This window comes from Phyllostomus discolor, chromosome 7 (genome assembly GCF_004126475.2).
Source record: "Phyllostomus discolor isolate MPI-MPIP mPhyDis1 chromosome 7, mPhyDis1.pri.v3, whole genome shotgun sequence".
Classification (NCBI taxonomy): domain Eukaryota; kingdom Metazoa; phylum Chordata; class Mammalia; order Chiroptera; family Phyllostomidae; genus Phyllostomus; species Phyllostomus discolor.
Genome location: NC_040909.2, coordinates 2,643,386 through 2,666,091, shown reverse-complemented (window position 1 = coordinate 2,666,091; position 22,706 = coordinate 2,643,386). Strand labels below are relative to the sequence as shown.

The window sequence follows — 22,706 nt, the reverse complement described above, 5'->3', positions numbered from 1 at the left end:
CAGTCTTGTTTTAAAGAGCCCTGTCCGGCTTCTGCTCGGTTTGTCTTTGTGAGACCGGATCGGCCTCTGCACAGGGTGGGGGGAGGAGAGACGCTCCCAGCGGTCTGACACTCGGAAGTTCATCTGAGAGCCCCCGGGGAGAGGGGAGAGGGGGAGAGGGGAGAAAGAGGGAGAGGGGGGAGAGGGGTCGAGCAAGCGTGCCTGCGTGCTCTGGTCTGGGCAGGTGGGGCAGGACATGGGAAGGTCCCCGGGACCCTGAGCTTCGGGAAGACTCAGCGGTGGGCGCCTGGCGGTGTCCTACAGACGTTGGGAGGGTGGCCCAGGAGGGGTTCAATTCACTCCCTGTTCCTTGGGAGCGAATCATTGCTGGCCGGGCGTCCGGGTGCCGTGCAGTGTGGGGACCAGGAGCTCCCTCTCCCAGCCGGCAGCTGTCCCTGCAGACGGGCAGGAAGCAGGTCCCTGACTGAGGCCCCAGGCAGAGGGCCTGTCCCTTCCCGGGCAGGGCCGCACCTCCTCTTCCTCCGTCTCAGAGATGACGTACAGGTGGGCTTGTTCCCATGTGGGCCCCCTCCCTGGACAGCAGGTGGGGGAGGACTTCCCCTCCTCAGGGCCCCTGTCTGTGCTCTGCCCTCTGTTTGACCCATTCTGGTCCGGAGCCTCGGAGCTTGTAAGGAACGGAGACAGTGCAGAGTCGCTCCGTTGGCTCCCAGACCTTCCGTGACCCCGGTCCTGCCCGTGGACACGGAACAGCCGAAGGGGGGACCCTTCTTGAGAGAGAGGTGTGGTCGACACCCCAGGGGACGGCCGCGGTTTGTGCACCGGCTGGCCTTCTGTTGGGGGGTGGGGTGGGGGCGCTCACGCACTATGGATCGACGCTGTAGGTTTTCCAAAGTGACGGTTTTCAGCAGGAGCTGTGGCGACCCCCGCTCAGGGACAGGGGGCCCCTTCAGGAGGGTTCACAGAAGCGGAAGGTGGACACAAAGGTGCTTGAGGGTGTTCGCTGTAGTGTTACCCGAACGGCCAGAGAGACCCCGAGGTGAGCCCACTGGAGAGGCGCGATGCTGGGGCAGCGTCGGGTCCCTGACGGTGCGGCCGCGTGGCCAGTGTGGCAGCCGCGCGAAGGGTGTGTCGTGCGGTCCAGATGGGACTTAGGGAAGCAGCGAAGGCAGTCAGTGAGAACAACGTACAGCCTGATAAAACCGTGAGAACGTGTGTGCTTGTCGACGGTGAACCTGGAAGGTGAACGTAAAAATAAAGTTCGAGGTAGAATGGTGCATGTAGGTCGTTTACAATTAAATTAATAAATAGTTAATGTGTTCACTGTTGCTTGCTTTTATTTTTCCAACGCGAAGTCAAGGCTCTTGGCTCCGTTGAGAGAAAAGACTGCGGACGCCTGTGTAAAAGCGTGCTCCCTGTAGGTAACGGAGAAATTAAAAGTGGCCCCGAAAGACCGCCGCACGTCCCCCGCAGCCCCGCGACCGGGGCACCCACAGCAGACACCCGGGGCGCGCGCGCCCGCTCGCCTCTCCTTGGGGCGGGAGTGCGCATGCGCCTGTGCACAGACGCCCCGTAGCGGGCGCTCCCCACTTCCGGTAGGGGGTGTCCGTCTCGCTAAGTCATCACACTTTTTCCTCCTCCTCGCACGTGACTTTTGGGGGCTGCTGTGTTCCCTCGCAGGGGCGCGGCGGGTCCGCCGCTGGGCCCGCGCCGCCGTGGCCGGTTGCCGGGTGCTGTCCGGGCGCTTTCAGGGCGGCTGCACCCCGGTGCACGGCCGCCTCTGTGCCCGAAGAGGGGAAGGATGATTTTAAACGGCGAAGCGTCCTTTTCTCTGGTTTCTGTCGACAGTTGAAAAGCCCGCGTCAACTCTGCACGTGTCCATGCCCTCTCTCTCTCCTGAGAACGAGAGCGCCAGGTCGCCTGCAGGGGTCTCGGCCGGCCTCGTGCGCCGCCCGCCCGAAGCGCAGGCCTCCCTCCGCCCGGCCTCCAGGCTCTCGCAGGGAGGGCCGCCTGCCTGGCCGTCCGCCTGCCGCCCTGGGGGCTCGTCGTGTTCCAGCGAGAGCTGTTGCACTAGGAGTGGGAGCAGAACGTATTGGGAAGTTTCATATTTGCCTCGAGTTTTGTAAATATTTATACCGTGTTTGAAAAGACGTGCATTTTCCTCTCTCACCCATTCCGTCCAGCAGTCAGGCGCCTGATCTGGGGGGAGCTGGCAGTGAGCTGTCAGACCCCCCGCCGGCCTGTTCTGACGCTGGGTGTGAGTGTTCGCTCCGTGTCCAAGCGCGCCGTCTACTCTCCACCCTGGTACTGGGCGCTGGACGGAGCTCCCCTGCCTGCTCTCCGTTCTGTGTGACTCTGTCGGTCGCTCGATTCGTTTCCCGTTTCTTTTAAATGTCACACGGATTTGAACAGATCCGCGGGTCCTTCCCCCTTGTTCCCCGGTGCCCGCTGAAAAATTGGCCCAGGCTCTTTTTATGGGCGTAACTGGTGTGTGCGTACCACGTTTCCAGAGACGGCCATCTTTTTCGTCGGCCTGTCCGAGCGCATGTGACTCCGGAGGGAAGGTGGTAGGGCCGTGAACGTGCCGCCTTTACCTGCGCAAGTGCGTCGTCACCGGGCGCTGTGTCCTCCGCCTGCGCCGACCAGCCTCCAGACCAGTGTGGAAGCGCAGCCACCGCCTCCGGCGGAATAACGGCTCCTTGCCCTCTTCCCCTTCTCTGGGGGCTGTTACTGCAGGGCTGGCCGCGTCCCCAGGGAGGGGTGAGCTCCCCAGTCCTGTCCATTTCTCACGTTTCTCACGGGGACAGCGCTGCTCACCCGGAGATCCTATTTACATTATAATTGGCCGCTGGCTGTCTGGTGCAGCTGTTTCGACTTAAGCCCAAGACAGTTGCTATGGAGATGGGCGACTAAAAATAAGTCACCACAGTCCTTCCTCCCTAGATGAGCCACATTCTGGAAGTGGCTCAGTTGAACAGAAAGTGTGGGGGTGAGCAACCACACGGCCTCCCCCAATTTCCCTTTAGGGCGAGGCTTATCATAGACGCCAGCCACTCTCCTTGCTGCCGGTCCCCTGCACACAGTGCACCTGAAGGCTGTTCCGATGCAGAAAAGGAGAGAGGGACGTCAGAACGGGCAACATGGCCTCGATGACTCGGCTCCTGTACGACTCTCAAGGGTTGTCTCTCAGCTCCTAAACGCAGTCGGGTGGCACTCGTCTTCAAGGCACGGCCAGAAGGTCAAGAACAAGCGCGTAAAAACATGCCGTCGGCAGCGGCATGTGGGAGCGGAGGGCACCTCCTGACAGATGTGCCATCAGTTCGGCCAGAAAACTCGGTGGCTTTCCCAGGGCGCCTCGCTTGGCTGGGACGAGTGACGTCCCCCGTGGTTTCCTCCGTCCTCCTGGTGGGGTGACCGGTTGCTCGTCTTTCCCTCTTCGTGTGTCACCTGGGGACACGGCTCCTGACCTGCATCTGCCCGTTGCCATGGGGACGTGCGGCGTCTCGCAGGTGCGCGCTGCAAGGCTGGCGCTCCTCCGGGACTCGGGTTCGGTGAACAGGTGCCTCCTGCCTGCTTTCACCCCGCCCCCCACTTCTCCCTCTCAGGGTGCCGTCTGCTTTGGGGGGGGCATTACTTCACCTGCAGGTGCTTCTCACCTCACGACAGTGATTCCAGGTGACAACCACGTGATCTTCCTGAGAGCCCTCTGGGGGCGACCCGCGTTCTGACCCCCTCGGCCACGGTCTCTGGAGAAGGGCGAGCTGGCGGCTGGCCGAGGCTCCTGCTGCTGAGGGCGAATTGAGGCAGATTTTCACCAATCAGAATGGGCATCCTCTGACGTGTGGAGGAGGACATCGCAGCACATGGTCACCGACAGAACCAGCGATGGCGGCTCACTCTCGTGTCGTCGCTCTTCTTATCCTGTGCCAGGGACTGGTCTAGGTGCTAGTTTATCTACCAGGTCGGCCAGAAAGTTCATTTTTTTCCTGGAAGATGGCTCTCGTAGCTCTTAGTGTCTTTAACTTCACTTGCAACAATTTTGTTAGATTGTATTGTCACAGCTGTCATATCGGCATGCATTTTTAAAAAACTTATCAAAATTGGTGAGTTTTTGTGCATTCCAATATGGAAGATGGAAGAAAATACGCATCATCTTCAGCACATTATGTTTACTATTTCAAGAAAGGTGAAAACACAGCTGAAATGCAGAGAGGGGTTTGTGCAGTGTGCGGAGAAGGCGCTGTGACCGCACGCCCCCTTCCCTCCACACTCGCCCACTGAGCTCCCCGGGATGCCGGCGACCACCCCAGGGCAGCCCGGCGTCCACGCGGGCTCCGCTGGGAGAGCTGTCTGCCAGCGTCTGCCCCTCAGCTGGCGTTGGTGGCCCTGCCGGACCTGATCTTCGGTGGCTCTCCTGCTGCCGGCCTGTCCCGACTGTCCCGAGGCCATGGGCGCGCCCCATGCCTTTCTTTACCGAGGGCTCGCTCCCGGCCGGGTGTCGGCGCGTTACCTCCCTGCCGTGTAACTGCCCGGGAGGTGGGCACGCTCCGTCCGTGTCTCTGAAATTGAGGAGACAGGTTTGGACGGGGCGGTTAGGTGGCCGAGGGTCACGCTGTGGGTGGCAGAGCTGTGATTCGGATCTTTGGCTGCAAGGCGAGGCTCTGAGCCAGTCACCGACTGGGGACGGCTTGCTGCCGTGTCTGGGCTCACGGGGCCACGAGGCAGGGCTGCCTGCCGTGGCTGCCTCCACGGGGGCTGCTGCTCCTGCTGCTGTCACAGCTGGGGCTCCGGGGGCCGGACGGCGGGCGCTGGGCTGGGTGCTGCCCCGGGCTCTTTTGGAAACACGCCCCAGCCTTCTGCCCTGCGCGCACCTTGGGCTCTGCCCACCGTCGTGGACCATCACCCTGCACCAGTTGTCAGGCCGACTGTCCCGTCATTCGCTGGGCAGCGGTGCTGCCCCCTGCTGGCAGCACCCGTCAGATGGAGAGGTCGGCCTGGGGCGCCTCCCCTGTGGGGTCTTGGAGAGGCAGCCCACCTAAGCAAGCACCCGTGTCCTTGGTGCAGCAGCGCTGCTTTACGGTGGGAGAAGCGCCTGCTGTTCAGGGTCATTCACCAGGAGCCTGTGTCTCTGGCCTCCCGGCCAGGGCGTCTGTCTGGTGGCAGAGCCGGACGGAGCCCGGGGCCGCGCGTGCGGGCGACCTGGCAGCCGGCCGCTGACGCCAGCCTGTTCTGCTTGCTCCGAGGTGGCGGCCGCTCCCTGGTGGTTACCCGTGAAAGGCGCCGACTGGAGACACCCTGAAGGGCCCGACTCGACGGTGGCGCACAGGTGAGCTGCCGGCTCCTTCCCCGGGGACGCGGTTCATTCCGGGACGGACGGCCGTGCCGCTGAGAGGGAGCTCGGCCGCATCCTCGACTGGAACGGGGCGGGAGGGGCCAGGTCTGCCGGGGCGGTGTCCCACCTTTGGGCGTCTGGGCCACACGTTAAATACCCTGCAACACGTAATCTCACACACATATACACACACACAATCTCATAATGTTCTAAGTGAATCTAGGATCCTGTGTTGGGCTGCAGTCACAGCCGGCCTGGGGTGCAGGCGGGACACCCCCTGGGACAGGTGCGTAGGGAGATAGACCCACAGGAAGGGACACGTTGGCAGAGAGGCCTGAGCGCCTGCACGGACAGGGCTCTTCTCGGCCGGCTCCTTCCGCCTCATTCGTCCCGTCAAGGAGCTGCCTCCCTGGGGGCGCCTCCCTGGGGGCTCCGCCCCTTTGATGGGCCAGTTGCCAGTCTCGTGCCACGTGTAGTCACGGCCACCTGTCCCGTGCTCCTCGCGCGACTGGTCAGTGAGAAGACTGACTGCGGACAAGCAGTGTGTCCAGCTGGGTGGCCTTGTGGAAGCTTGGGCCGGGGCCTGGGGCCCGTCCCTTCCAGCCCTGTGCCGACACACTTCGGAGCCGCCGTCTGACCGCACGCCCGTGGAGCGGCACATCGGTCGGCGAGGCTGGGGGCGGCAGGGAGATGATTAGCTGCAGCGGAAGTGGAGCAGCGCTCTCGGCGGGGTGGGGGGGGCGGGCGGGCAGGTGTGGGACAGGGGGCAGCGTCTCTGAAGCCCAGGAGACGCCCCGCTGACCTACTTCTTCAGGCGGGGCTCCGAGCCCCTGAGCCCCTGCGATTGCCAAGGTCGTCCTGGCTCCGGCCCCCCTGGCCGGGGAGCCGGGCCTCCGTGGAGCTCAGCGGTGGCCCGAGCCCCTTGGAAAGTGGCAGCAGTCCTTCAGGGCGGGTGGCGCCTGCACAGGGGAATCGGACTGGGAGGCAGAACATCACACGGGGCCCTGGGGCGCCTCAGGGTGGGGTTGGGCCTCTGGGCTCCCAGGGAACCTTGTTCTCGAGTTTAACAGCAGGAGACGAAGCTGAGAGGGGAGGGGAAACCCAGAGGGGATGCATTCCAGTCCTGAGTCCGTTTCTGAGAGAGGACACGTCCTCTCAGTCCCACGGACCGTGAGCGCCTGGCTGGAGGCACGCGGCCGTGGTCTGTGCCTGGGGGAGCTCAGAGACACACCAGGGACCCATGAGGGGGTGGAGCCCCCTGGAGCCGAGCGGACGGGGTGGAGGTTATCTGGTGCTGGGTACATGCCTGTGTCCTCTGATCTCAAACTCTCCCGGCCTTTCCCGCCCCTCCACACCCTCCGAGAACAGACGCACTTGGACTCGACTGGGGTGAGGCAGAGTGGCTGCTAAAGTGCAGCACAAAGCCACACAGTCAAGGCCAAGTGTCCCAAGCTGGGCTCTGGGGACACAGGTGCTGGCACAGCTCAGTATGCAGAACGCCTGCTCGGGGGCGGGGAGTGCCTGTGAGGGGTCCGGGCAGGGATGTGGGGTTGGGCAGAGGGGGAAGCCAAGGCTGTGTGGTGGGCCCAGGGGGTCCCAGCCATTCCTGCAGGGACTCTGGGGACCCGTGGCCCGTGGGATTGGCCCACAGGTGGCCGGCATGGCTGGGCCTGCTGCTCCTGCTGTGTCGGTTAGCCCTTGGTGGCTCTGAGCTGACCCGTGGCCACCGTGGGCGATGTTGGTTCCCGCGCCCTGACCCTGTCCGTGTCCCCCTTACTCCCTGTCCCCAGGCCGGACCACCCGGTGCTCCACGTCTCCTGGAACGACGCCGCGGCCTACTGCGCGTGGGCCGGGAAGCGCCTGCCCACGGAGGCCGAGTGGGAGTACAGCTGCCGGGGGGGCCTGCGCGACAGGTATGGGGGCCGTGCTTCCTCGCCCCACGCTGACCCTTCCCAAACCTGCGGCCGCTCTGGTTAGAGAGTCGGTCCGACAGTGGCTGCTCCTCCGCCCTGGCCTCCCCTCCTGCTCGGGGAGTCACTCGGCAGATGAGTGGCAGTCACCACGCGTCAGGCAGGGCGGGCTCCCTGTGGTCCCGCGGCGCCCCCAGCAGGTCGGGCCTGGGCCTGGCACGGCCTCCTTGGAGCTCTTGGCTGGGGCCTCGCTCCCTCCCTGCTTCCTCCAGTCGCTCCCCGACCGGTGGTCCTTCTCCGCCTCTGGAGCCACGTGGCCGGAAACCAGTGTGTGGGCTGCACCTGGGAAAGGTCCTTAAAATAGCGAAGCCTTTATGAGCGTGTGCTGCGTGACGGTGGCCCATCCCCCTGCCACGGGAGTCGGCGGGGAGGCCGACTCCCCGGCCTCCTAGAAGCCCTGTGAGCGCCGCGGCCTCTTCCGGCCCCTGAGCTCCCCGGAGACCGGGGCCCCGGGGGACGAGACGGGCGCGTGCCACGCAGACGTCACAGCATCCCGGTACAGCATCCCGGTGAAAGCCGTGATCGTCACACGCCTGCAGTTTGAGTCCACGTGGCTCACCCCGAGCAAGCGAGCCGCGTCCCCGCCTCCATTGGGTCCCTGCCCTCCTCTGTGGTCCGGTCCTGGAGGCCTGGGCCGGGGGGACAGGCTGACCCTGTGTCTCCCCCGTAGGCTGTTCCCTGGGGCAACAAGCTGCAGCCCAGAGGCCGGCACTACGCCAACATCTGGCAGGGCCGAGTTCCCCGTGGCCGACACCGGCGAGGACGGCTTCCGCGGCACCGCGCCTGTGAGTAGTGCGGCTCCGGGCAGCTCCGGGCACCGGGGCGAGGAGGGGCGGATGGCTGCCTGGCTCCCCTTACCCCCCACTCCCCACTGTGCACAAGGAGAGGGTAAGGGAGAAAACCCAAAGGCCCTGGGTTCGCCCGCCTCACCCCATTAGTGTCTGGGGCGTCTCCTCCCGTGTCCTATTAACGATGCTGACGGTGGTCGGGCTGTGCTGGCCGGGTGCCGGGCATGGCGCTGAGCTGTCAGCACGAACTAGTCTCGTTGAGTGTGGACGCAGCTCTGGGGGTGGGCGCTGTTGCCCCCGAGTCCCAGGCGAGCCGCTGGCAGGCAGCGCCGCTGGCAGGCGCTCAGGGCAGCTTGAGTCCTGAAGCCCGTGCCCTCTCCCGCCATGGGGGGCAGTTCCTGGGTGGAGGTGCCCCGCACTGCCCGCACTGCTCCTGGTCAGACAGGACTGCAGCTGTCCGAGCCCTGTTGCTCCCGGCTGTCAGCAGGGACAGTACAGTTTGTCTGTCCTGAGCAGCCCCTCGCCAGCACACGGTCTTTCAGCGCCTGCAGGAGACCCCCCCCCCCCCAGCAGGCCTCACGTATCCGCCGCTCACTGTCACGAAGCAGGCTGTGCCTGTCCTTTCTGCTGAACGCGGAAACGGTGACTGTCTGGGTCATAAACTGTTCAGTTGTGTCTCTGGTGATATTCGTAAGACGGATCCCCAGCAGGGACATTAGTGACTCAAAGACCAGAACACTTTCTCGATGAGGCTCCTGAATCTCCGGCCAGAGCACTCTCTGGAGCGTGTAGGTGCCATCTCCAGCGGTGTGTGCGTGCACCGGGCCCCTTCTCACCGCCGCTCCTTCGCCGGTGCCGCCACGTGCCGCCGAGGCAGGGGTCAGACTGCCCCTCTGGTCTCCACACAGTGAGGAGGGAGGGCGGCCTCGTGGTGGGAGCAGCCGTCCCGGGCTCGTTGTTCCCCAGGCTCCAGTGTGCGTTACACTGGTCTTCCAAGTCCTTGTCGCTGCTTAATGTTTGTGTCTTCGTTTCATGCAAAAATAACTCTTCCAGCATTTATTTATGAATGTGACCCGGATACATTATTTGGAATTCATGACCAAATGATTCCAAAATTTCAATTGAAGCAATAAACAAATAACAATCATGTGTCTTATGTGTTTTATTATACACAAGACATTTTGGAAGACGTGAAGAGGGAGAAGGCCCTTGACCTACCAGAAATTTAAAAATATTTCATGCTGCAGTACTTAGAGCATCACAGCCTTATTTTGGGCAGAATTAATGTAAGAAATAAATCGCGTGAGCGTGTACAGCCCTTAACGAGGTGTAAGAGGGCACGTGTGTGTTCATGTGAAGTTCCACATGGAGCCAGCACAGGCCGCAGGGGAAGGGAAGGCCAAGGCCCCTCAGGCCATGCAGCAGCGGGGCCAGGGGGTGGGGGTGGGCAGTGGTGGCCCTGCTGTGTCCTTGCAGCCGCATTGGCTCACTCTGAAACTCGCGGGTGCAGGTCCTGGGGACCGCAGGACCGTCTCAGGCTCTGCCTGGGTGAGAAGCTGGAGGGCGCCTCCTGGTGGTGCAAGTGCAGGCTCAGGGGGCTCACGGGACCCCTGGGATGGGCGGTGGGACAGTGGCCTTTGCCTATCACCCACATGCAGGAGCAGGCAGCAGCTCCCTGTGGTGCCCCACCCTGTGGTGGGGGGTGCTGGCCCCTCGGGCCTGTGCCCAGCTTCCTGTGGCGGGTGCACCACCAAGAGTCCGGTGCGAGAAAGGCCGCAGCAGCCTGGATGCCCCTCGTGGGCGCTGGGCCGTGAGGAGGAGGAGGCAGCTGCAGGCTGCAGGCGGCCTTAAAGCCCAAGGACCGATTGAACACCTGCCCGTGTTAGCAGAGGCCCCCTGCCGGGCCGTTGGGACAGGTCTGACATGTGACAGCATGCACGGCCTCGGAATTTCACGTCACTGAGTGTGCGAGCCTCCAAGGAACACAGTTGCGGAGTCTCAGGTCAGAAAACCACGGCGTTGCCTGTGACATAAGGGCACTGCGCCCACATCCGGAGCTGGAACGTTCGACGGGGAGCGGGCGAGTGACTCCCGAGAATGCAGGCCGCAGGGCTCCCGGGGCCAAACGAGAGCAGAGACCACGAGAGCGGTACCCGGGGGCCCTTGGAGGGCTGGCCGGCGGAGCAGGACCCGAGGAGAGAGAGGCCGGCCCGCCTGCCCGAGTGGCGAGGTCACCTGGGTTTGGAATGGCCCTGACTCGATCTGTGTCTTCCTCCGGGACTGTTTTCGGAGAAGAGCCCCAGCCAGGGCCATGCCTGCCATCCCAGGCTGCCCACGTGCCCCGGTGACTGAGGACAGGACCTGGTGGACCCCAGCAGGAGCGCTCCCCCACCCACGGTTTCCTGAACTTCCTTGTTCCCCATCGGTTCTTCAAGCCGTCCTGGCCACAGTGGCCCCGAGACGCGGGCTCGTGTTCCGCCAGGCCGCTGCTGCGCAGCCGTTACACGTGGGGCCTGGGCTGCCTCTCGGGCCTCTCGCCCCGAAACAGGCCCGTGGGAGGAGTTTCTCACGGTCGCTCGTTTTCTCTGGAGGCCCCTGGAAGGGAGCTTCGCTAGTGTGATGAGCCTGACTGAGCAGCTAAAGTCCGGATGCTTCTTGGTGGCCCATCCCATACGGTGATTCTGGGGGTGGGGGCGTCCAGACTTCACCTTGTCTAAGCATCCAGTTCGGAGGGGGAACGGCGCCCACCTTTGCTCGGATGCCGCCATCTCCTCACTGTGCGGTGAGCTTGCCGGATGCACTGGATTGGGGGCCCTCAGCTGCTAAGTGTGGGCCCACATCAAGGCGCTGGCCGGTGGCCGGGAGCCCCTGCGCCCTCCCACCCCAGAACCACGCCCGTTCTCTGAGATTCGCATCTCTCGTAGCTCAGTGCCCGGCTCCCTCCCCACTCTCCCTGACAAATTAGTTTCTCTTTTCCTTCCTACAGCTTTCCAGCAATTACCTTCTACTCTCTCTGATCTTCTCCGAGTCCTTGAAAGAACAGTCTGTGCCAGGGGCCTCTCCTCCTTGACCTCCCTCTGACCTTTGAACTCTGACCCCAGTCCCAGGTCTGCCTCGATGCCCACCCAGGCAGAGGAGGGTGTACCTGCGGCCGCCGCCCCTCCTGGGGATCCTGTGGCCTTGGCTTCCATTCTCTTCCCGCTTGGTTTTCCCTGCTTGTCCCGCTCAGCCTTTCAGAATTGACTTTGTAAAAAAATTTAGGGCCCTGGCTGGCGTAGCTCAGTGGATTGAGCGCGGGCTGTCAACCAAAGCATCGCAGGTTCGATTCCCAGTCAGGGCACATGCCTGGGTTGCAGGCCACGGCCCCCAGCAACCGCACATTGATGTTTCTCTCTCTCTCTCTCTTTCTCCCTCCCTTCCCTCTCTAAAAATAAATAAAATCTTAAAAAACAAACGTCCTAGTTGATAACCTTTTAAAAAAAATTTTCGGTATCGTCTTTTCTCCCTCGCTGAGTTGCCTGAGGTCTGGCTCCCTGAGCTCCTTCCTGCCTCTGATGGACACACGTGGAGTGAGCCAATGCCCCACTGAGCGGCCCGGACCGTGTCCCCTGCGAGGGCGGAGGACCCGGCGGAGCAGGAGTGCCCGCGGCCCCCGCCCCTGGGATGGGTTCCCGGAGCAGCGCCCCAGCTCGAACCGCCTGAGGCCACCCCCCCCCCCCGCCCCCCGCCCCGCTTCCACCGTCACCTGAGGCCACACAGAAAGGAAGTCCAGCTTGTTCTTTCCTTCAGTCCCACGTCGTTGGTACAGGGAAAAGATTTTTTTAAAAAAGGATAACTTGATTTTTTTAAGTTAAAAATGAAACTTTTTGTTTGAGCTTTTTATTTTAAAATGTTGAAACAAATTTGAGTCACCGAAAGAGCAAAACTGCTCTGCTCTTGCTGTTGTTCAGTTGAGGGGTTTCTCGTGCCCCTCCCTCCTCCCCTGACAGAGGCCTCGCGCTGTGGCTCCGCCTGAGACGGGTGTGGCCGGCTTCCGCCCTGCCTTTCTCGGTGATGTCGTCGCTTGCTGCAGAACCTGGACCGTTTGCCGTAGTTCCAGAGACGGTGAACTCAGTTTCCTCGTCGGAAGGGTCCCCTCAGGGTGTGGGTGCTAATGGCCTCGGCTAAAAGTCAGCATCGGGGGAGTCCAAGCCTGGGGCGTCTCTGGGCCGCACTCTGGAAGAAGAGTTGTCTTGGGCCACGCGTTAAATACCCCGTGACACGTAATTGCAGAAACTTCATGCTGTTTAATTTACGATTCTGTGTTGGGCCGCACTCACAGCCACCCTGGGCCGCTGGCCGGACACCTGTGGATCAGATGCCGAGTTGTAGGGTGGGGCAGTGGAGGGGACAGTGTCAGCATGGGGTCTCTCGGCCTGAGTGGCCGCGTGTGGCCAGTGCGGCTCTGCTCTGACGGCGAACGTGCGTTGGGTCTCACACAGCGCGTTTGTCACGCTTTTGAAGGTCTCAGTGTCATCCGCCCTGTCAGACACAGCGGCATCGTGAGCCACCTTGCCTCTCCTGCACGAGTAAACCGGTTACTAAAATTCCAAGGCACACCGACAAATACTACTGTTTGCCAACCTGACAAAAAAAACACACCCAGGTGTAATTTTGGTTCATCCACACCTACACCAGAGTGGTGGTGGCCGTCGTCACTTTGTAACCTGACGACCAAGGGAAGGAGGTCGGTGCCCTGGCTCAACGACGGTCAGGCACTGCACGCTGGGATGCAGGTTTGGTCTGTGGCCCGTACTTCTTCTCTATTACGACCGATTTTGCCGGCTTCCCTACCATGTGGTGTGTAGAGACTCTCCTTGGATTTCTAATTTGCCCCGAGAGCTCAAAGCCAAAAACCGTCTCAGCCTGTGTTTTCTTGTTTTTGCGTGGGCCAGACTGTGCGTTGGCTGCGGGATGAAGATTAATACTCAGACTTGGGAGTTACAGCTCTTCGTGCTCTTCTGCACCGCCGGGGCTTCCCGGCGAGGTCCGTGGCCCCACCGCGCTTTCCCGTGTGGTTTCAGGTCGCCTCCTTCCCCCCGAACGCCTACGGCCTGTACGACATGGTGGGCAACGTGTGGGAGTGGACCTCCGACTGGTGGGCGGTGCACCACTCCGCCGAGGACGCCCGCAACCCGGTGAGTAGCGGCCTCGGCGTGTCCCGCCCGCCCCGGGGCGAGGACTTTACTTCTGTGTTTCTCAGGGGCGTTTGTGTGCTCTCGGAGTTAAGCTTGGAGTTTCCCCAGGGGCACACCAGGTACCGTCTCTCAGTTCAGCCCGAAGGCAGTGAGGGCAAGTGTCGGGGGCGTTCTGTGCTGCCGGACCGTGACGTGGGAGCACTGGGAGGGACTCTGCTGGAAGCGCTCCGTTCCGTGAATAACTGTGCAGGACTCATCGGCGCCGTATCAGCGCCGGGTGGGGTCTGCTGCGTGGATCCCTGGGCGGAGGCCGAGGCACCCGGTGACGGGCTCCTGAACTCGGGGTGGGGGCACGGGGGTGTCAGTTCCGTTCCTCGTGCGCCTCAGGAATCGGAGACACCACGCGTGCCTGAGGTGGGCCCTGCTCGGTGTGGGGGGTGCCGAGCGCAGCTGGAGCACCGCCCCTGCTTCCAAAGCCAGGGTCTCTCAGCGGGACCACCAGAAAGCGAGGCCCACTGCGTGGCTGTGCGTGTGGGAAGCGCCTCTCTTGAGAAGGGCACGTCTGATGTTCTTTTGCCGTGTGAACAGATTGGGAGGAAAATGCCGTGTACAAACCCCATCCCCGGCAGACTAGATATTCATAACTCAGGTCGAAGAGTGTGTATTTATACCGGCGCCAGCTCATCTGGGAACTCGGTGTGCTTAGTTTAAACCTTACCCTTTCGGAAAAAGGCACGAGAGAGGATGATCAAGAAAATTGTGTCATCTCTCCTCATCTGAGTGCAGCAGCTCAGAGTGATCGCAGCCTCTGCCCGACTCGGCACCCAGGCCGTTGTCCAGAAGGCGGGGATCCTTGCTTGGTGCGCTTGGCTTCCCCTCACTGTATCTTAACCGTACCGTGGGCCTCGCACGAGTGACCGGGGGGACTCAGACTCCATTCTCGGGGGGACTCAGACTCCATTCTCGGGAGCAGCTGAAAGAGCTGAGCTCTTCCTAACTGTTGTTTCTCCCTCGGTTCCCTTGCCCCTCCGGGCAGGGCCAGTGGTCAAAGACCGCTCCTGTCTTCCAGACGAGAGCAGGTTGTGAAAACCTGGCGGGGTGTGTGGCAGGCAGAGGCGGCTCTCGCCTGGCGCCATGGGACCTGGCCTCGGCCGCTGGAATCGGAAATGGAGCCTTCCCCAGATAAGGCGTCTGCCTGTTGCGGGGTGGGGCGGGGAGGGGGGTGCGCCAGGCCCCGGGCGCTGGCAGGCGGTGAGTGCCGCCATCTGACCATCTGGCGTGGGGCGCAGCGCTTTCGGCTCTCAGCTTCGCAAGTGCTCGAGTTTCTTCTGGGGCCTTGCGGGGAAACTCCCGTCGTGTCCACGGCCCCGGCTCGCTCTGGGACGTTGCTCTCGCTCTGCAGACCGTCCCGTGGGCGGTGCCCCTGGTCACGGCGGCCTCATGTGCTTCCTGATCTGACTCGGAGGAAACTGAGCATGTGGAGAACTCAGCCCCGGGTCCCGGGGAAGCGCATGCCCATCGCTCGGCTCTTTGCAGCTTCTGGTTCCTGTCCCGCTGCCAGTGGACGAGCCACAACCGTCCCTCGGCGGGGTCACCGTGCCAGCCTCCCAGCGGCCGGGCCCCGCCTTCCCCCTCTCTGCCGTGTTGCGGCTGGGACTCCCTTCCCGGAGAGCAAGCCCCACCCGTCCTGCCTCCAAGTAGCAGCTTCCCAGGCACCTTGTCGTCCGAAGAAGCAAGTGCAGACCCTGGGATGTGGCTTCCGAAGGCTACATACAGTCAGTCAGCCCTTGCTGGCCCCCCCCACCACCCAACCTTTAGTTATCGAGTGTCCTAAAAATTCAGGAAAAGTACAGAAAATAGTATAATGTGTGTACCTGTACTACCTACCATTTAGATTTTAGGCATCTTAACAGTTTACTGCATTTTTTTAACCGAAGAAAGGGAACCAGAAAACCCCTCTAGTCCGCCCTGGGCACTGTCAGAGTTTTCACTCCAGGCCCCCTGGGCAGCCCCCCTGGGCAGCCCCCCTCTCCGCGGTTTCCAGCCGAGTGGGCCGCGCCCACCGCCGGTGGCTGGGCCTGCGCACCTGCAGTGCCACCTCCAGAGCGGTGGGGGGTGGGCAGGGGCAGGGGGGTGGGCTGTGAGTCATGCCTCAGCTTCCTAGGTTGTGAGGTTCTACATTAGCTCCCCGCCCTCCTCACCTTCCCAGTCTTCTGTCTTTACCGGGTTGTTCTCGGAGGTCACTGGGTTGGCGCGTCAGGTCCTGTGCGGAGCGCCCGCCCCACTGACAGCCTGCGAGGTGGGTCGCGCCGTGTCTGGTTCTGTGGCTTTTCCCTTCCTGCCCCGTCCCGGCGTGCCGTCTGTCCTTTCCCTGAGGGTCCTGGGAGTCAGGCCGCGTTCCTGAGAAGAGAAAAACAGAGCAGGGAAACCACCGGCTTTTACCAGGTTATCCTGGGGATTCTTTAACGTGGAGAGGTGGGCGGATGAGTGCCAGGTGTGCCCGTGTCCACACGCGTGATTTCCCTGTGAGCACATTCTTTCTTTCATCCGGGCGGCAGAATCTCCCGGCTGCCTGCTGGGCTCTGGCCCCCCAGGGCCCTCCGGGCCCCCCCCGCCGCTGCCTCTCCCTCGCCTGGCTCCTCTGTGGGCCTCTGGGCCTCTCCCCTGGTACGTGGACACCAGCCATCGGATTTGGGGCTCCCAGTGGGTCAGTGTGACCCCCACCTTAACCTGGAAGTGCTAACCTGCCACGCCCCCACTTCCGAGTAAGGCCACCTCCCGAGGCTCTGGTGAACGTGAATGCGGGGACTCTCTCCGGCCGCCGCACCCCCCCCAGTGATTCTCCCGTCTTCGGCAAAGTGGTGGCTCCTCCCTGCCTCGTGGTGTTTCCCTGGCAAGTGCGGCTTTCCCGCCAGGCCAGGCGCGCAGCCCTGGGGGCAGAGCCCTGGGGGCACCCTGTACGCGGAGCCTCTGCTCGACGGGGGTCACGTGACCTTCTGTTCGTCAGAATGCACCGGAGTCTGCCCTGAGGAAGGTTAGGAAGTTTACTGGATGTAGATTGTACCTCAGTGAATCTGACCTAAAATCGTTCTGAAGACACAAGGCAGACCCCTCCCTGCAGTTGGCGGAGGGCTCACAGGCGTCACGCAGTAGGATGGCAAGCGCGTCATCACGTAATTCAGAGCGGTGGCTGGTGCAGTGGGTGCCGGCCAGGACGCAGGGTAACTGCGGTCAGCAGGAGCGGGGTGGGGGAGGGTGTAGGGGGAGGGATGCTGTGGCGGCAAGGGGCGGGGCTGGACCTCAGAGGGTGGTTGGGAGCGAGGGGGATGGGCGTCGGGAGGGGGTGGGGTGCAGGCGTGAGGCCTGCGGGGAAGCACCCGGGAGTTGGGGCCGCCCCGGGGGTGAGGCTGGACGAGGCGGCCTCTGTCCCACCCCAGGGCAGCTGCGCAGCGGACTCACCAGCTCTCTCCCCCACAGAAAGGGCCCCCCTCTGGGAAGGACCGGGTGAAGAAAGGCGGCTCCTACATGTGCCACAAGGTAAGCCGAGTCACTGCGCCTGTGTCGGTCGGTGTTCCGGCAGCAGGCCGGGGGTCCACCGCACCCAGCAGCCCCACACATGGTGCGCCAGCCTGCTTCTGCAAGTACACGCCTAACTAACCCGTCAGAGCTGGGGAGACAGTCTGGGCGCAGGCACCGGGAGCCGCGGCACCCGAGGCAGGCGCTGGGAACAACCCGGCCAGCCTGGTCCCGTGTGTGGGATCCGGACCCTTCGAGAGGCCGGCCCGTGAACCGGCATGCGGCCTGTGCCTCTTGTAGTGCGTGAGCCTGGGAACACGGCCTTGACCTCTGCCCGGCTCCCGTGGCGGACTGCTTCCTGCCGAGGTGAGGGTCGGCTGTGAGTGGGGGGCCCTGGTGTCCTGGGGTGGAAGCCTCCGCAGGTCCCAGGCACAGAGCACGGGCTTGTGAGACGCGCGTCGGCCCCCAGAGCGTTTCTGCCATTCTCGGCAGCAGCTGTTCTCCGGGAGGCGGGGCGGCTCGGAGTGTTTTCAGCGGCCGCTCCAAGGGGCTTGGAGACCCAGCAGCACTTCTTCCCCTTTCTTTAAGTCGCGCATTTCAGCATCTCCAGCACCCTGACCTTCTGTCTTTCTGCCCCCGGTGCAAGGTGACACTCTGCAGGTGGTTGTTACGGGAAGTGTCCCGGGGTAGCTCAGTCGGTCCGGGCCGAGGGAGCCTCAGAGCCACCCACAAAGGCTCCAAGTTACGCTGCTCACTGATCTGGTGGCGGCCGCGTTGACAAACTCCGCCCGAACACAGCGGCCCTCATCGCACACTGGAACCATCTGGAATCGATAAACAGACCGACACCTGGGTTCCCTCCTGCCTTGTTCCGATTTGGTTTCTTGGGAGTGTGCCCGGGCACCAGCGTCTTTACGCTGTCAAGGTGACACTGACACGGAGCCGCGTCCGGGGCCTGCCGTGTCAGGGACTCGCTGGGGGGGGCGGTGTGTGTCTGTCGGGGCGCAGTGGGTCTTCTGCGTGTCTGGGGGTTTTCGATCCGCTCGCTTAGGAGGGCGTTCCTGGACTTGACGTCATCACTTTCTGCTTTACACCTGCTGCATTTATAAGATGGGGACACATTTATCTTTGAAATTCTCACTTTAGTTTCAAGTTAAAAACATCGCCCCAGGTCAGCCCAGAACTTTAAATGTCTGTGTGCACATTGGTCTTCGGTCCCAGGTTTCTTCTCTGGCTCAAGCTGTCACCGCAAGAACACCGGAATCCTCCTGTCAGGGGCGCAGACTTCCCCGAAAACTGGGGGAATGAGTCTCTCTTTGCACCACCCGTAATTGCCACCCATCCTGTCTCTGACACGTGGCACTTTTCTTAATTGGGAACCGAGTTACGCTGTACAAATTGAGGGCCAGGAGATTCTTTCCTCCAGAAACAATGGGGAGAGTGAAGCGTGTGAAAACGGTGTGAGCACGGACACTAGGGTGTCCCAGTGCCCTCACGGGGGTGTGTTCTGGAGGGTTTGTGTAGAAGTTATGTGTTTCTTTCTTAAACACATGGTGGGGCAGAAGTAGGCTCACACTTGTGAGAGTGGAAAGCAGCACAATAATTAATGAGTAGTAGCACAAGAATAAACCCTCCGTTTTTCGTACTCACAACCGGAAACCCCCACTTTTCTGTTGGATACAATTCCCTGGGGGAATGCTTTGGGTCTGGAGTTACGGCCCTCGGTTCCATCTAGTCGGTAGCTGCAGGGTGTGCGGAGCATCTGTTCTTCTTGACTAACATCGGGGAGTCTGTGTCTTTCGGGGGCTTTGTTCACGTCATCCGGGTCACCGAATCCACCGACGTGGTCTTTGCCTCGCCACTGGCTGTGCAGACCACTCATGCTCAGTGGGTTGTCGGTGTGGCTGGGCTTCATTTCGGTGTGTTGATGTTTGTTTTTCTTTCTGTCTCACCTGTTTTTTCCTACCCCCCCCCCCCCCCCGGCTTTTTTGACTTTGCGGGGATTAAGTGTTTTATCACTTGATTTCTCTCCTTGGGTGTATAAGCCGTACCTCTTCGTTTCACAGCTGTGGTGATGTACTCGGAGTGCTGACCTGGCCGAGGGGATGGGGAGGGGGCGTTCCAGGAGGGAGGGCGCCAGGAGGAGGGCACAGCTGGCTGCCAGTTACTCCCAGAGCCCGGCCCCTCCCACTGGACCGAAAGTGGAGGCTGTAGCTCCTTGATGGAGTTGCGGACCCCAGAACGAGGTCCGGGCCTGGAGGTCTCAACTGCTCCCTACTCTCTGGGACCCCCGGACCAGACTGAGCCTTTCTGAGCCTCGGTCCTCACGCCCGCCAGGTGCACGTGCAGTCGCACCTGCGGGAGGTTCTGAGGAGGGGCGGACGGATGAAGCGCCTGGGGAAGCGCTCCGTGCAGTGCCGTGGGCGCTCAGGGGCGGAGTCTCAGCTCGGGGGCGGAGTCTCAGCTCGGGGGCGGAGTCTCAGCGAGAGCTGCTGCAGAGCCCCCAGCATGGCCTGGCCTGGCCGCTGACTCTGTTACAGTCAGGCTGTCTCCCCTCCTCCCCTTGAATATGGATCCAACCGATGAGTCCTTGGCTAGGCGGGGGGATCCTGGCAATGATTCCTAAGGCGAATAGGTGAAAATCACTAAAAGAAAGAAAACAAATTCTACAAAAAGGAAATAACGCAGTTCATTTAGAAAATATCACGCTGCTTTGAAGGTGGCTGCGGTTTGGCTGGAGGCTGGCGCCACTGCATGACTGCGGTCAGTCTGCTGGTGACCAGCGGTGGGTGAGAGGCACCCCCCCCAACGCCGGGGAGGCCGCGAGGCCCAGGAGGGGAAACGAGGCCACATGGCCTCCAGGCAGGGGCCCGGCTCTGGGGCGGGGCCCAGGGGGCTGTGGTTCCGCATCCAGCGCTCCTCGGCCACAGGCCTGGGCACCCGTGTCTCTGCAAGCGTACAAGCCAGACGCCGGCCACGCAGAGCCCGCCCGCCCGGGCCCTGGGAGGGCGCCGCAAGTGCGTGCCCGGGTGTTCTCAGAGCCGCTCACCGAGTGGGTGCAGTTCATCCCGGTGGGGCCTCTGCTCGGCCCGCTGCAGGGGGACCCCCAGTGCCCCCCGCCCTTTCCACCAGGCTCTGGAGTCCGTGGCACCTGGAGACCTGGCGGCCGCAAGCGGTTTTCTGTGAGGGTGTTTGGGGTGAGCTGCAGTTTCCGTGGCCTGCCTTTGTCCCGGAAAGTCTCTGCGTCCCGTCACCGAGGCCCCGCTGTGTCCCACTTGCCTGCAGAGCCCTGGGGCGGGCAAGTCACCGTCTCAGGTGGATCGTCCCCGAGTCCGGGACGACATTCTTAGCTCAGGTATTGAGATCAGTTTCACACAGTAATTAGCCACTTTGATGGTGTTCTTAATTAGTGAAATGACCCATATTTCAGCCTCTCGAAGATCTAACCTCGCTAATAATAACTGTTTTCGGTGCCAAAAGTGGACTCCGGACGAGAGAGCAGCGAGGACGTTCAAACCAGGCCGCGTCCTCCTCGAGAGTGTGTCCCTCGGCGGCCCGCGCTGGGGTTCAGACGGGCTGCTCTTTGGGGAGTGTCCGTTCAGGGAGGGCACGCGCGGGAAACGGGGTCGCGGGTGGGGTGGGGGTGGTCCGGCGCGCTCCGCCCTGGCGGGCAGCAGCCTTGCCCGGGGGCTCAGCGGGTCCTCTGACTGGGCGAGCGCCGGGTTTGTGGGCTGCGGAGGCCCAACAGCGGCCCAGGGCTTCCTGCTGTCGCTGGTTTTAAGCTTTCCTGGTGTGCACACAAAACGTTTTCATTGCATTAAAAATTATAAAGCAAATAATACACATAAAATGAAGATAAAAGAATGATTTTCTCTGCTTCCCACAAGACGCAGCTCGAGGCAGGAGGCAAGACTCCATACTTGCTCCGACTCGAGTCTGGGGAGGCACATGGCTTTGCGCGCCCCCTTCCTGGGCCAGGGCCTGCGTGCGCGCCTGCACCCCCGGGGTGGCGCTCTGATGGCCGCGCGGGACTCACGCACCCCTCCAGCCGGCGGCTGTCATCCAGGCCGGGACTGGCCGGCCCCCACAGCCCCTCCCACGGCCTGACACATGACGGGCTGGCGACCGCCCTGCACCGGTCCAGGGCTGAGAGGGCAGGACTGCCGATTCTCAAGAATGTGCTTTTCACTATTACAACTTCTGACATTTCTCCTTCTTCAGAACACTTGTGGGTTTTTGCCTAGGCCCTGTTCCCCACCTGCAAACTCCGAGACCCTCCTCTGATGTACTCATAGGCAGACGCTCGTGAGCGCCCTGCACGCGTGCGCAGTGTGGGAGGCGCAGGCTCCTGGCCCGAGGGCGGCTGCTCCTCGCACCGCGGTGCGTTTCGAATCTGCGGGCTGCTTTTCTCCGGCGGACGTCGTTACCTAGATGCACATCCGGTTTTGTATTCCGGCTCTTTCATTTGCTGTTGCATCACGGGCATTTCCTGCCGTTGAATGTTACATAAAGATGTGGCTTGTAGTGGCTGCTTATCGGTCTGACGGGTGGAAGCGCCGTCAGCCGCGTGACCCGTGCTCGGTCCGCGGTTCGTTCTCGGCACCGCTCCCTGACGTCTTTGGCGGTGCGTCCCGTGCGTGAGGCGTCGGACCCTGGCTGGTCCGTGCTGAACTCGGGGGTGCCGCGCGCGCGCTGCGTGTGCAGGAGGGCTGCTCGTGAGGGCGGCCCAGTCTGCGGGGCGTGGGCGCAGCCTGCGGGGCCCGAGCACTCACCCCCTCCCCCTCCCCCCTGCACAGTCCTACTGCTACAGGTACCGCTGCGCGGCTCGGAGCCAGAACACGCCCGACAGCTCCGCCTCCAACCTGGGGTTCCGCTGCGCCGCCGACCGCCTGCCCACCGCCAGCTAAGCGCCCAGAACGGCCTTCCCGGGCCCCAGGAGAAGTCGTGTCTGACCCGCACTCAGCTTCCTGCAGCGCGACCGGCCACCCGTGCGCAGATCCCCACCCGAGGTGGGGCCGTGCCCGCCCGCCAAAGGAACCGCCTGCCGGACCAAACTGCTTGCCTGCTTTAGCGCGCTGGCCCTGTACTGCGCTTCCGGAGTCCGGGGCCCTGTTTGACTTTGGGGTGGAGGGAACCGCGGCGAGGCTTTGGAGGCAGCCTGCGTGCGACCCAGGCTCTGGACGCGGGGGCAGACCCCAGGGTCCCACCCACGGTGGCCCCTCCGTCCAGGCAGGGGATGCACGCAGGGCCTCCGGGGCTGCCACTCGCCAGTTCTGTGAATGTATCAGAGTCTGTTTTGATTTCCCGGTGAGAGTTTACGACAGGCTGCTTTTGAGCTGTTTTTCCTCGTGCGTGAACCTCGGGTAATGGTAATCATGTAAAATAAGAGTTTTCTTAGGTGTTTCCGGAAAAGGACGGGGTCGGAGAGGCCCTGCCCAGTCTTTATCGTCACGTGCACTTTGTTTTTCCAAGGAAATGGGTGTCTTTCTCATCGTGCGGGGACTCCCGCCGCCGGTGGCTGTGGGTTCCGGTTCAGCCTGTGAACTCGCAGGGACGTCGTCGGTGTCCCCGCTGTGCTTTATCTTTTTACATTAAGTGCCTTTGGTTCAGGGGGCAGTTCCCAGCCCCATCCCCCCCTCTCCCCACGGCCTTCCGTGAGTGTGAGACCGCGGGAGACCTGCCAGGTTCTGGGGGAAGGGGAGGGGGAGGGGGGCCGTGGATGAACTGTGCCCAGGCGCGGGGGTCTGTGCGGGCCCAACGGCTGGGGGCTCAGATGCTTTGAATCCCGCCCCCTGTGGAATAAACCGGTGTCTGCGGTCACAGCCTTCACGCGTGCTGGCTCCTTTGTTCCCGCCCCCTCGTGTTTTCTGGTGAAGAAATGATGGGTGACATCATGCGTGTGTTGGCTGGAAAACCTCCCTGTCCA

The 22,706-nt window shown here is 62.4% G+C and overlaps 1 protein-coding gene across 5 annotated transcripts in view; it reads left to right on the top strand.

Annotated features, from left to right (window-relative positions):
• The window catches only part of SUMF1 (sulfatase modifying factor 1), a 39,677-nt gene extending 17,072 nt beyond the window's left edge, over positions 1-22,605 (top strand). The window contains exons 4-9 of one of the 5 annotated variants that reach the window (XM_036030246.1): positions 5,241-5,323; positions 7,120-7,242; positions 7,970-8,084; positions 13,151-13,264; positions 16,742-16,801; positions 21,577-22,118. In XM_036030246.1, coding sequence (XP_035886139.1) covers positions 5,241-5,323; positions 7,120-7,242; positions 7,970-8,084; positions 13,151-13,264; positions 16,742-16,801; positions 21,577-21,687 — 606 coding nt within the window. In that variant the 3' untranslated portion in view covers positions 21,688-22,118. Of the gene's footprint in view, positions 1-5,240; positions 5,324-7,119; positions 7,243-7,969; positions 8,085-13,150; positions 13,265-16,741; positions 16,802-21,576 lie in introns of all 5 variants that reach the window. The other 4 variants (XM_036030248.1, XM_036030249.1, XM_036030247.1 and 1 more) reach the window with 4 other exon arrangements.
• Positions 22,606-22,706: the final 101 nt, after the last annotated feature.